Consider the following 13,127-nt stretch of genomic DNA (forward strand, 5'->3'; position numbering starts at 1 on the left):
GCTTCCAAGCCCAGGAGGTTTCCAAAGAGGTCCCATCATTGCCATGTTTCTAGCGAAGGTTTCAATTAACTACCCACATTTGTTTAGTGGCTCTCAGTCATGTCACTGACTGTCCTCCTGCTGATAATAGAGAATCCTTAAAATTAATGTAGGGAATCCTTAGAACATGTCTATCCCCCTTCGTGTAATAACAATACCAGGTCCCATGCTGCACACTTTGTCAAGGACATCAAGCACTTCCCAGTGGCTCTTGTTACAGTGCATTAGGGAAGTGGTTATTAACTTCTTTCCACATTTATTCTGGTTTTGGCTTTCCAGAGCCCTTTGAGAGTGAAAGCATGTCCAGCTTTCCCCATAGTTTAGCAGAGTTCAACATGTCCAGGGTTAGGTCTGGGGACACTAAAACAGGTACTGAAATGCAGAAACATTCAGTATAAAGCAATTGTATAAGATATCTGTGTATCCTTGCAGGAGGCAAAAATAATCTGAGCAGCTGTTTTACTGAAATAGTGTTGAAAATCCCTCATAGTGGTCCCTTTTCTTGTATCTTTGGAATAAAATGTGTTAAAATGAATTTGTGCGTGTTTTACAGGTAGCAACAGCAGAGCCTTCAACACCAATAGGCTTTTTTCATGTAAGACATAAAACATTTGACATGGAATGTACTATTAACACCAGACCGAGGGGGGAGAGGCAGCCAAGGACTGATTTCCATTTCAAACTGCATTCTGGCACTTTGTACTCCAGCACTATTGGCGGATCAATATTTAATGCCCGGAGATTCTGGCTCTGCAGGAGTCATGTCAGGGGACCTCTCGAGCCAATCTGCTTGGGTAGAGGAGTGATAATTATTCATGGGCTCCTGCCTCTTGCTCCTTCTCTTGCACAGCCCCACTCTGCTGACTCAGTGCCTTATTCAGTCTTCTCTCCCTCTCTCCACTGCTGTAGCTGGACCCCTTTGCCTTCACCGCCTCTGAGAGCCGCACATCCCACCATGGCTAAAACAGCAATGGGTAAGAAACCACCTCTCTTTTCCTTCAGCCAGTGCCACGGCCGCTGTCTCCTAGGTCCTCTACCTACACTAGGTGCTCTTTTCGCTGTCCCGAAAGTTTAGGGGGAAAAAAAAAAAAAAAAAAAAAAAAAACAAGACAACGATGAACATATTTTTAATTTCTTTGATCAGGAAAAAAAGAGAGGGTGGGTGGGACCAGGGGCTGTTTTAGCGTCCTAATGGAGATCGGATTATAGACCGATGGGTGAGGTCGGCACATGAGCACAGCATAATTTTGAAACTGCTTTCATTAATTTAAAGATGAATATATATATTTTTTATATATATTAAAAAGAGGGAAACAAAACGAACGGTAAAGTTATCCCCGCTGTCAATGTACCTCCCCTCGTCCCCGGCGGCCGGAGTCAGCGCTCCCCTCTGTCTCTGAAACCGCGTGGGGAGAAGAAAAGAGGGGCGGTGGAGAGGCATTGCCGCCCGAAACGGGCACGGCGGCGGCCCGAGGGGCTGCGGGCGGCGGCCGGGGAGGTGGCCGGGCCGGGCCGGCGGGGGGCCCGCGGTGCCAGGCGGGGGGGCTGCAGCGGGGCGGGCCCTGCCAGGCGCGCACTGCGGCCGGCCGCGCCCAGCCCAGCCCAGCCCAACTCGGCCTGGCCCGGCCCGGCGCGGGGGGCTGCGGGAGGGGCGGCGAGAAGGAGCCGCCGCTCGGCGTTACCCCGGCACTGCCCGCACCTGCAGTCTGCCGGGGGGAGGGACATGGGGGGCGGCTGAAGTAGGTCACTGCATCACGGAGAGCTGGTGTGCGCTAGCAGTGCCCACCCTGCTCTCTTTCCCGGGGGGCAGCTGCCGGGGCTGTTGTTACTTGGCGTTTTCCAGCTGCCAGCAGAGCATCCTCCCCCCTCCCCAGCAGAGCCGCGCCCTGTCTCCGCGACGCGCCGCCCCCCGCCCAAGCCCACCCCGCCGGGCCCCGGGGAGCGCCGGGCGGGGCGCGGCAGCTGCGCCCTCCCCGCCCCAGCCCCGGTCCCCGGGGGGCTCCCAGGTCATCGGGGAGCACGTTGTCGTCGGGTCCGTCTTGGTCCTGCTGGTGCAGGCAGGAGCGAAGGGCGGTAGCCCGGTACTGGCCCCTTTGTTCGAGGGAGACTGCTGGGGAGGGAGGGCGGAAAAATCGCAGTGAAGGTGTGGGGGAGACAGATAACAGTTTGCGGGTTGGGTTTTTTGTTGTGGGTTTTGGTTTGGTTTTTTTTTTGGGGGGGGGGGGTTCCAGGAGGGGAATGAGGCTGGACCTGCATTTGTTGCATTCAAATTCAAGTTTTCACAATCATTCACCATTAATATCGTGCATACACAAATCCCATAAAATAAGGATGAAGAGGTCCCAACACAATTGTTGCCTTTCTCCAAGAAGCAAATCCCATTCAAATTTCCATTCTATGCAGATTCTTGTTAGGACTCTTCATTGCATAAAGTTACACCAAAGCCTCCTGGCAGTGGCTGTAATCGATGCATTACACCAGTGCATTTGTTCGAATGCTGATGTTCCACTCCCGAGGAATAATCGGTGTGAATTGAAAACATTTTAACCTGGCTGTGGCACCCCTGGGAACAGCATGAGACAGCTGTAGATGCAAAAAGACGAGGGAAGTGAGGGCTGTGGGAGCCTGGCCAGCCCTGCAGTGCCGAGCACGCGGTCCCCTCCCCACTGCAGCAATCCCGTAATCAGTATTGATAATTTGTAGTCGGCCGGGGACTTATCGCAGCAGAAGGCCCTGTTAGGAATTCTACCACAAGGGAAGAGCAAGCTCCTCAGCCTGTGGTTAATGGTCTCACAGCACACAAATATAAAGATTTCTGCAGCAAGAGAGAGGCCAGGAATCATTCAGTTTGCCCAGAGACGAAGGGACTATATGATGCCAGTTTGTCTAATAATACCTGGTTAACAAGCCACATATACCAACAATAAAAAGCTGTGTAACTACCTAGCTCAAGTTTCTAAAAATACTAATTACAATAGCATTTAACTTAAAAAGAATTGAAAGTTACATTATTAAAAGCATCTTCCCTCTTTAAACTCACAAAGATTAAAGGATTCTCCTCACCGTTTCCTTAAACCTTATTCTTCCTCTGTCTTAGAGAAAATTTGGTTCTAGACAGTCTATTACAATAAGCCACTTTATTTCAAGAATTACTACAAGCTAACAAATTTTATTTTCATGTGAAAAAATAGATGTATTCTCTGTAATACACATTTCCAGTTAGTGCTAAATGAGCTACATTTGTCCTGTACTCAAGCTTTACCCAATAGACCACTGCAAGAACTACAGAGCGCCTGATTTTTTTTCCCTTTTGAGCACCATATTTTGCAAAGTGGCAATAAAGGCTGGATCCTGCTTCCACTGGAGCCAGCAAAACATTTCTAATCAGTTTAAGCCAGCCCACTATTATGTTTCTGGCCCTGGTCCAGCAAGGCACTTAAGCAGGTGTCTGAGTGAGCATGCAAAATAGTCCTGCTGGCTTTGGACAAAACTCTACATGTAACTCAGGTTAGGCAGATACCAAATACCTTGATAAGCCTGTGTTTATATTTTGCCATAAAAAGCAAAATTAAGCCTCATTCTCTCTTAGGTTCAGTAAAATAAGAGGTTTTCAAGGAAAGCTCCTTTGACTTCTGTAGGAATTTCAACGGCTGCAAGAACTTCTGGAAGATCAATACAGCCCGAATGCCCATGAGGTTCTTCTTTCTGTTTAGTGTACATAGTATGTGAATGATGCATGCCAGAGACACACGCATTTTTTTAATTTTTTTTAAGTGTGTCTTATTTTAAAATTCCATGTAACACAACTGTAGGGAAATTCTAGGGGCTTTTAAATTTCGTTCTTCCTTTGATGCCATCTTCCACACAAAATCTATATTGAATGGAGGGACTCCTTCATTCTTTATACTCCCAACCATGCAGGATGTGTGTTACATAAATCAGGAGCCTTTGCAGGTGGGGTCACTAAAGACCAATCAGGCCATATACCTGGTTTGATAGACTTACTTAGGGTATGTACATGGATGGCATTGTGAGGGTGAAGCAGTCTGTGCTGACACTGGAACTAAAAAAGTGTTAGAAACCATTATTTCATTGTTTCCTTGTGGTGTTTTATTTAAAGAATATTTATTAGAACATTTTCAGATAATCATCATACAGAAACTCTCAATACTGGTTATGGTTCTTGTTTATTTTATAGGAAGTTGTTTAACAGAAATACATGTGATATATGTTAATAATGTGTTAAGGAAGTTTTTAAGTTAACTCCTTTTGAGACAGTCAGGAATGCTGTGAGGTGATAAATGGGTGGAATTATGAGGATATGGGAATTCAGGCAGCCCCATGCTGCCTCCTTTGCATATCTCAGAAAGATTGATTAAACTCTTGTAAAAGTGTTTCAGAGTTGTTCTTCTACTTTGTCATTTACATTTTATTCACAATCTCAGACATCTATACTTAGCTTGATGGATGCAAGGCCATTGCTAAGTTTGTCTATTAACTGAGTACTACATTATTGTTTTATCTGATATGTAAACATACATATGAAGTCATAAATAAGTGTAGGGTTGTTGAGTTTAACTGGTTCAATTACTTTAATAACTAGGCTTTTTTTACTGCAAAGGTGTAAGCATTCTGCCTCTGATTTGCCACCACACTTAAACAATTGTTTGATCTTTAACAGTTGCACATGAGTAGTCATCTGGACATCAATGACAATGACAAGCTTCCAGTTAAACAACATATGGCTAAACGCCAGGCTGAGTTTAGACCGAGCATGCTCCTTTCCATATTACGCTGTTTTTAGCTGAAGGTTTTAACCTTCCCTTTCATAAATAAATGAACACAAATCAGCTCTGAATTATTTTCAGCTGTCAGAAAATAACATTTCTGCATAGACAGATAAGAAATCATGTTAATATGAGAGTGAATGTAGGCAAGAATCAGAAAATAGTGTATTGTTTCAGTGTTATCAGGAATGTGATTTGACTGAAACACCATTTTTCCAAATGTTTTTCAAGATCTAGCAGAAGAAACATTTTTCTGAGAACTTTTATTACTGAGCTAATATAAAGTTCATGGCAAGTACACTTTACCAGAGAACTGAAGGTTAACACCTATTCACATGCTTTTCTTGGTTTTGAAGAGTCAATTACTCTTCCTGCAATTGAGAACTGAGGCAGTAATAATTTTAAAAACAGTCCATATGGCTAAGAATTTATATTACCTCATAGCAGTTCTTTACTTACCCTGTGAGGTGTACAAGCAGGAGGATAAAATGTCATCTATTTCATTTTCTTATGGAAGAGATCCCATAACATGCTGAGGAAATAAAAATAAAATTCAGCAGCTTGAACACTTCCAAAATGTTCTCTCACCTCCACCTCCATTACCTCTTTTTCCAAATATAAGCTCTAGTTAGACTAAAGACTTCCCTGTTTAATAATGTATTTCTGTAATTCATTCACATCAATTTTGTCAATTTGAATTTAATTTATTATTTTAGCCTGGGAATTTATTTATTATTATTTATTTTTGTATTTGTACTACAATAGTACATTTCTCTAGATCATGTTTTGCACACCTGTTTTTTAGTATAAATACTGTGTAATCTAACCTAATGGTTAGATTTATCTCAGGTGACATTTATATTCATTTCTTTAGAAAAGAATTCTTCATTTTCAAATTAATAGCATTGATTTAAAAACAACTCAGAAGAAAGATGGGACACTCATATCCAGCAATATATTTAGATAGTGTTTCAGACTTCAAAAACTATACAATATTAACTAATTAATTCTCCTAGTTGCCTGCAGTGAGAAGTAGACATTATTATATAGTCTGAAACACAGAGATCAGAGGGTTCCCATGACAGGTCTGTCTGGGCAATACTTGACCTCTGAAGCATTTTCATGTAGGTCTAATTTAACTACCTTATTAGTACACAGGCAAAAGAAACAAAGAGATGTTCAGCACTTTTGAAAAACATCAAGCCCTGGATGTCTTAAAGTAGGCATCTTAAAATGGTGTCACACCACATAATTGATATAGGTGGAAAATTAACTCACTAAAAGCTTTGCTAAAGGTGATACAACAAGAAAGCCACCACTGGAACATAAGGGACTGAGAGTTGCATTGAGCTTTCTCACAGTGTGCCCTCCCCACAGGCTGTGTGTATATATATATATATATATGTATGTGTATATAGTACATTTGCCTTTCAACTTAGGTGATCAGGCTTCAAAACCCTTTATTCTGGCACTCTCAGCAGATCTGCCCAATGCTTTAAGGAGGAGTAAATGTCACATCATGAAGCAGCAGTGCTTGCTTACCTCTGAGGTAACTGCCTTCGAAAAATCCATTGTCAGTTCTCTCTACAAGTCATCTTTCTAAAAAAAACTGTTGCCATCATCAGGTGGCTTGCAGAGAATGTGTCTTCTTCAGCAGTATCCATAAAACAGATGATAGATGAACAAACTTTGCAAATGACACTTGTGTCACTGCAGCCAATGGAGTACAGCCACTGGCCTCAGTACAAGTGGGGGCACAGCCCATGGGGACACAGAAATTGGCAGCTGACTCAGAGGAGTGTCTGATATTCACAATTCTTTCTAGGCTACACACAACCCTCATGCATTCTGTGGATACAGTCTGAGGTGTTGTTGGTTTTTGTTCAGTTTAAAAATATCATTGATCCCGCTTGGAAGTATGAGTCCCCTCTGTGAACATCAGCCAGCAACTCTACTTGGGACACATCCCTCTATCCTGCAAGGTGCTGGGCACCCATGACTGCAGTGCAGGCAGTACCTATTTCCCTAGTTACTCAGCACTTTTCAAAAGCAGGAAAAACTGCTTTGGAGACCTCAACCCACATGGACCTGCATCCTCAGTCAAAAAAATGGACTGATGCAGAAATGCTGGCTCCTGGGAATTAAATACTTTGGACATTGTGTGTCTGAGAAAAAACAGCATACAAAGTTGCTCCAATATTATTTCTTTTTTTCTTCCACTTATTATCTTTTTATTTTTCCTGTCTGCTAATACATCATTTAACCAATGAAGTGAATTTCAGCTAGTTCTGCCAGGATGTGCAGTTAAACTGATGCACAGCATCTACGAAAAACACTAGGCTTTTCTGAATACATATAGAAAATATATTTTTTTAAGGTATAGCAGTCAAATCCAAGCAGTTCATAAATAAATTATGATTTATGGACTCATTCTAATACACAAAACCTCTCGTGGTTGTGGCAGTTGCTGTGTGGGGAAACAGTGATCCTTCACACACACAATCACAAAACAGGATTGGTGGGGGTTTTTTCACCAGTTTTGCCCCAGGAAGGTGGTTTAGTTTAGAGAGGTGACTGAGGATAGGGTTAGTAAAGCTCTAAGGCACCTGTGGTGGGATACAGGTATGACTGTACCTCCACAGCACGTGGGGAGAGGTCAGTGCCTCTGGCTATGGTCAATAGTGAATGCACTCGATTCAGAAACCCAGAGGAAAATGCAGGGAGGAATGGGGATACTTCAACCATCCCTTGGGCACTTCAGGGAGAAACCCTACTTCAGTCTCTACCTTTGTGGTGGGAGGAAAAAGAGGTGGCAATGGATGTACTCCTGTCCCTGAGCCAAAGGCTGGTGGTTGGCCTTCAAGTGTGGTGCTGGGATCAGGTGGCCCTTGTCCCTGCATGTCCTCCCTCCCCATATAAGACCAGAACCACTGAGCTATGTCCGCTTTCCACCCTTCTGTGGGAAGAACATCATGCTAGAGAGAGGACAAGAGAACACACAGGAGGGAGGGTGACCTCCACCTAGTAACTGGGGACCCCAGGACCATCGCTAGATTTTGCGTGATATGGCAAAATAGAAACAGTTGTGGGAGCAGAAAATAGAACTTGAGTTTCTTTAGGTGGCAGTTTGGACCCTTTGGCCTGAATCCCCTCATTCTAAAAGAGATTGAACTCAGCTCCTGCACTTCCTAGTCAAAGGTGCTCACTGTAGACAGTTGTCCCAAAGGGCAGGAGTTTCCCCTCAGCTGCATTTTAAAAGAAAACTGTGGCTGCCCTTAAATTTATGAAGAACCCTATCCTATCTACATGTGCCAGATGCTCTCAGGAAACAGGCTACACAGATTTCTTCAGAGGACTGGATCTGAATTGGAAGAACACCCAATTCCCAATGTTAGGGGATTAAACATTTCAAGCCTGAGGCAACCTGCTTGTGCAAAAAACTAATACCCTCCACTGCACACCAATTTGAAGAGCACAAATAGTGTTTTTCTGAATTTTCATGACCTCTCCTCACCTGTGCAGAAATTTGCAGGATCCACATTTTGGATTTCGAAACCTGAGTTATTTTTTTTTCTTAAACATCATTTTAGGCACCCAACTCCTTTATTGGATTTGTAGGTTAATCATTTTATGACCTGACTTCCTTTTCATTAAGATGGGGAGAATCATAGTTGGGATGTGAGGTTATGTTCCATACTGCATGGAAATGTGTAACTATGCTCCAATATTGTAGATGTTGCAAAAATCCATACTGATCAGATTAGGAAACAGAGCAACTTAAGCTACTGAAGATGTATTAGCATTCTATGCTATTCAGATAGTTTTTTATAATTCTTAGGGAATTTCTTAGGTAAAGAAAAATTAATTTTGTGTATATTTTATACTACTGATTGATATAGAGGTTTAAAAATGGGCAATTTATCTTAAACTAAGGTATGCTCTACCTGGAGACAGCCAAAGTACCTTTTAATGCTTACAGTTCTTACATTTAAATATATTCACCAGTCATTAAGTGATTACATAGCTATACCTTTTGATCTTGGTGTTATTTTTCATCCTTTCAAAGTTATTGAAAACACAAGTTGTACTTTTGGGCTAAGATTTCTGAGATACACATGTTCAAATTCGTCCTCTAGTTTCCACTAGGGTGACTCTTGATGTCATTTTACTGGCAGAGCTCCCTGGACTGACTAATATTATTACAGTTATTTTTTCTTTTCAAAAGACTGTAGAGACCACAGCCAGGTCAAAGATTCACAACATATTTTTTATCAACACTGGTATATAAAAATGTAGCAAAACTTATATTTTTTTTTCCTAGTATTTTTGTACTGCAAATCCTCCAGTTACCTGAATGGAGCTGTAAGAAATGTTACATGCTCGTAGGAAATTTTTTTACTTAAAATGAATGCATGAATCAATCTCTATAATTTTTCACAGATCTTTTTTGGAAGTAAAATTCTCTTCTGTAACCCTTTTTATTAACCTATTAATTATTTGAATGTATTTGTTTCTTACATTATTCATGTGAAAAGAAAGAGCAATTGATATCACTTAAGTCATGTTTACGTCACTTGTCACTTGAATACACATTGTTTGTCTCCAGATACTGGTGTTTATTCAATTTACTATGTAGATAGTAAAAAAACCCTATTTCTAAGCTAATATCTTTTCTGCGTGCTCAGATATTTTTGATGCAGTTGAGACTGCAGTCAGGGACCTTTCAATATATGTTGTAGATAGGAATGATGCCCTTACTCCTGATTTAAAAACTTAAATGTTTTAAATTTGTCAACAAAACACTTGTTCTCAAGGCAAATAATTTCTTGCTGGGAAATGATGTTCTACCTCTAAACATCATTATTTTCTAAGTAAAATATCAATAATGACTTCTTAAGTAAAGTAGTATTAAGGTATTTATTTTAAGCTGTATTGAGGGTTCAAGTTATCCTTTTTGAAGTGCATTCACCTTTTTTTTTTGCAGTGAAAGATCAAGAAGGGAAATATCTTACACAGAAAATCATACTACATTTCATTAACAGTATAAAGAATTTCACCTTCTTGTGGTGGATGGCCTGAAAAACAGGATTAAACATGACAGAGGTACTTTCAAGTCCTCTGCAAAATTGTAATTACTAGTTTGTATAGGTTGTCAGTGCTGTTCTAGAGGTCTCAGTTCTGCTGGCATCCTAGTTTCTGCACAAAGATGTGAACAGCACTGTCAAAGGTAAAAAAAATTGGAATAATAAAAATAAATACTTACAGCAAAATCCCTTGCAGATAAATCAAGACATTTAGATAAGCATACGTAAGCAATCTGCAATATAAAGGTTGCAAAATTTTATTTAGTACATTTATATGTAGTTATATGGATGGAATTTCCTAGATTAAAACAAAATTAAGAAAAAGTATTCTGTTAGCAGAATATTATATCAGATGGACCCCAGTCTGACCCTGAACTGCTACTCTAATATTATATGCTTTTAATGTCATTGGCATTAGAGGAAAGTCTGAGCTAGCAGTCAGGAAGATTTCTATTTCAGATGACTCTCAACTTTCTTGTGAACAATCTGCTGTCCTAATCAGTTTCCCATCTGCTTCATCGCCACCACCTACTGATTTCCAGTTCCAGTCCATTTCCTTGGTACCCTTTCCCTGATTTTCTTAATCCAATATCATTATCCAGTCAATCAAGTGTCACCCTCATTCTTGGTCAAATTTCGATCATCCCATCCCCTGACTGACTTTACCTGTGTGTTTTTTCTTCTTTTTTTTTTTAATTTGTCTGTTCTCAGCAATTTCTTCCAATATGCAGATTCAGCTCTCATCCCTTCATACAGCCTCTTCCTTCCCGTAGTCCTTCATACTTCTGTGATGCCAGAAGGGAAGGAATTAAGACCACAGGATAATTGTTTCCTCTTGTTTTTCCAATTTCCAGTGCTCCTCTGGTCCACAGCATCACTCTCAGCCCATGTGGAATTAGTCCTGCCCAGCACAAAGTGCCTTGAGACAAACTGGCTGTAAAGCTTGAATTTGTATCTCTCAGCCATGGCTGAAGCCTGAAATCCAATATTTCAATTGCTTATTCCACGGCCAGGCCTGGACAGATTTTTTTCAAATGAAGAATGATTTCCTGGCACAAAGCACTAGAACCTTTCAAATAAACAAAATAAGCACCTGTTTAGTTTACCACATGCATGTATTTTTCCCTAGTCATCTTCATAGAAATAGTGAAATGTTTTTAGCTAAAAGCTTCTCCAGAATTCAGCAAGAGGCAGCCTTCCAGCTGAGAAAACTGTAGGCCAAATTGTAATTTATCAAAGTGACGTTCAGTGGAAGAAGGACTCCCATATTTTCTAATGCAGTGGGGAAAAAAAGAAGGACAACATGGGAAATAACAATGGCTGAACTGTGGTGTACAGGTCACATGTTTAAGTGGCTAAGATGTGCAAAGGTCAGGAACACCAATCTTGCAAGAATTAGAACATAAACCTGTGGAAATATATGGATGTATTCAACCTATGTTGATTTACATCTGATGAACCTATTTTTTCACCCTTTAAATCTCCCAGAGTATCAGCTTAGGAAAGAAATCTCTCCTTTATTATTTTGAAAAGTCATGTAAAAACCAGCTACACTAACAAAGAGAATTTGATTATGCAGGGAAAGAGATTTCTTTTTTTTTTTTTATTACAGGAAAAAGAATTTGATTATACAAAAAAAGAGACTAAACAGGCTATTACAAGTTGACATTTGGATATATCCAGCTCCTGCTGCTTTTAGGACATACTAAAAATCCAGTAGACAAGCCAGTCCTAGAAGTTTGATGAGTCTGTTAGAAAGGGCAGGCTAAGCAACATAGAAGTTCTGATTTGCTGTTAAGGACAGACTGTTGATGCTGGTGCACAGTGCCCTGAAAATCTCACTATTGCAAGTGAAGATCTTTTTTTTTATTATTCTAAATGAGCCAAGCGCCCTCACACCACCAACCAGTGGAGCATCTCTGCAGGGATCAACTCCTCATGTGGTTAATTTAGTAGCAGAGCAGTGTCTCTGAATTCATCAAGATCTTCTTCAAAGTGGACGCCAGTATTGCAGAAAAATAGACAAAGAGATAGACAGGTAGATAACTGCAGAGGGATAAATAGAGTGACAGAGCAAAGGTATTCTAGAAATCTTCACTAATATTTCAGAATAGGAAAAAAATTACTAAATTGAAAAACAGTATAAAAGAGTGAAGGAGAAGAGAAAGATGAAAAATAGAGGTGAGTCATGAAAGACTTAATTGGGAGCAGTCATATTACTGAAAGTCGATATAAATTGCTATAGTGTAGACATTTATGCATTAATTTTACATCTTCAAAAATCCATTTATTTCTATTATGCAGATCAGAGCAAAGCTACTTGAAACACAGATCGCTTCCTGTGACCAATGGTTCTTTTTCTAGTTTTATTGTACCATGAATTGTAACAAAAGTATCCCATCAGTAAATGTTCTCCCTCAGCCAATTTAATCAATTCTGAATAATACACTAAGTTCTTTGCACCATCAGCATGGTTTCCAAGAAGAGGCTGTAATTTTTTACCTTTTTGTTTCTTATTAATTTTATGTATCGTCTGGTTAGCATACTCAGTAATATTTATAATCTATGCCCAACCATGATAAATGTTAGCAATACGCTGTTGAGTAGTATCATTAGTTTTGTAACGGAGGCAATCAGATGTTTGCATATATGCATAAAGACATGGCAGGATACAATAGTAGAAGTATAAATCTGGTAATTAGTAATAATAGCTGCATAGATCATTTAGGTAAAGATCATGCCGAAAAATCTGAAAGCCACAGAGTTACAGATGTGTGTCATCTGGAAAAATTTGACTCTGTCATTTCACTGATCTTTCCTTCAAATAGCTGTAAGCAGCTAGTATATTGTCCTTTAAGCCACCCCTTTGCCCAGATAAACAAACCAGGCCCCCTCTAACTACCCTTCACAGGCCACATTCTCCGGTCCCTCACCTTCCTGGTAGCCCTCCACTGGACCTTCACCTGTTCTTCCATGTCCCTTTTAAATTGGGGGACCCAAAACTGGATATAGTACCTCAGGTGCAGCTCCACAGCCCCAAATATCTCCAAGAAGTGATGAACACAACCTCCTCTCCTGCTGGTTCACACACACCTTTGCTTTCTTTCTCTGTTTTTCCAAATTTGGACCCTTAAGAAGAAAGGTGGAAGAAATAGAAAAACAACAACAACAACAAAAAAAAAAAAAAAAAAAAAAAAAAAAAAAAAAAAAAAAAAAA

The 13,127-nt window shown here is 40.5% G+C and overlaps 1 protein-coding gene across 1 annotated transcript in view; it reads left to right on the forward strand.

Annotated features, from left to right (window-relative positions):
- Positions 1-727: 727 nt before the first annotated feature.
- Positions 728-13,127, forward strand: part of STMN2 (stathmin 2) — a 37,576-nt gene continuing 25,176 nt past the window's right edge. The window contains exon 1 of the mRNA XM_017834594.1: positions 728-1,013. Within this exon, the coding sequence (XP_017690083.1) occupies positions 995-1,013 (19 nt within the window). The 5' untranslated portion in view covers positions 728-994. The remainder of the gene's footprint in view (positions 1,014-13,127) is intronic.

The sequence above is a fragment of the Lepidothrix coronata genome, unplaced genomic scaffold, assembly GCF_001604755.1.
Source record: "Lepidothrix coronata isolate B3197 unplaced genomic scaffold, Lepidothrix_coronata-1.0 Scaffold235, whole genome shotgun sequence".
NCBI classification, from domain to species: domain Eukaryota; kingdom Metazoa; phylum Chordata; class Aves; order Passeriformes; family Pipridae; genus Lepidothrix; species Lepidothrix coronata.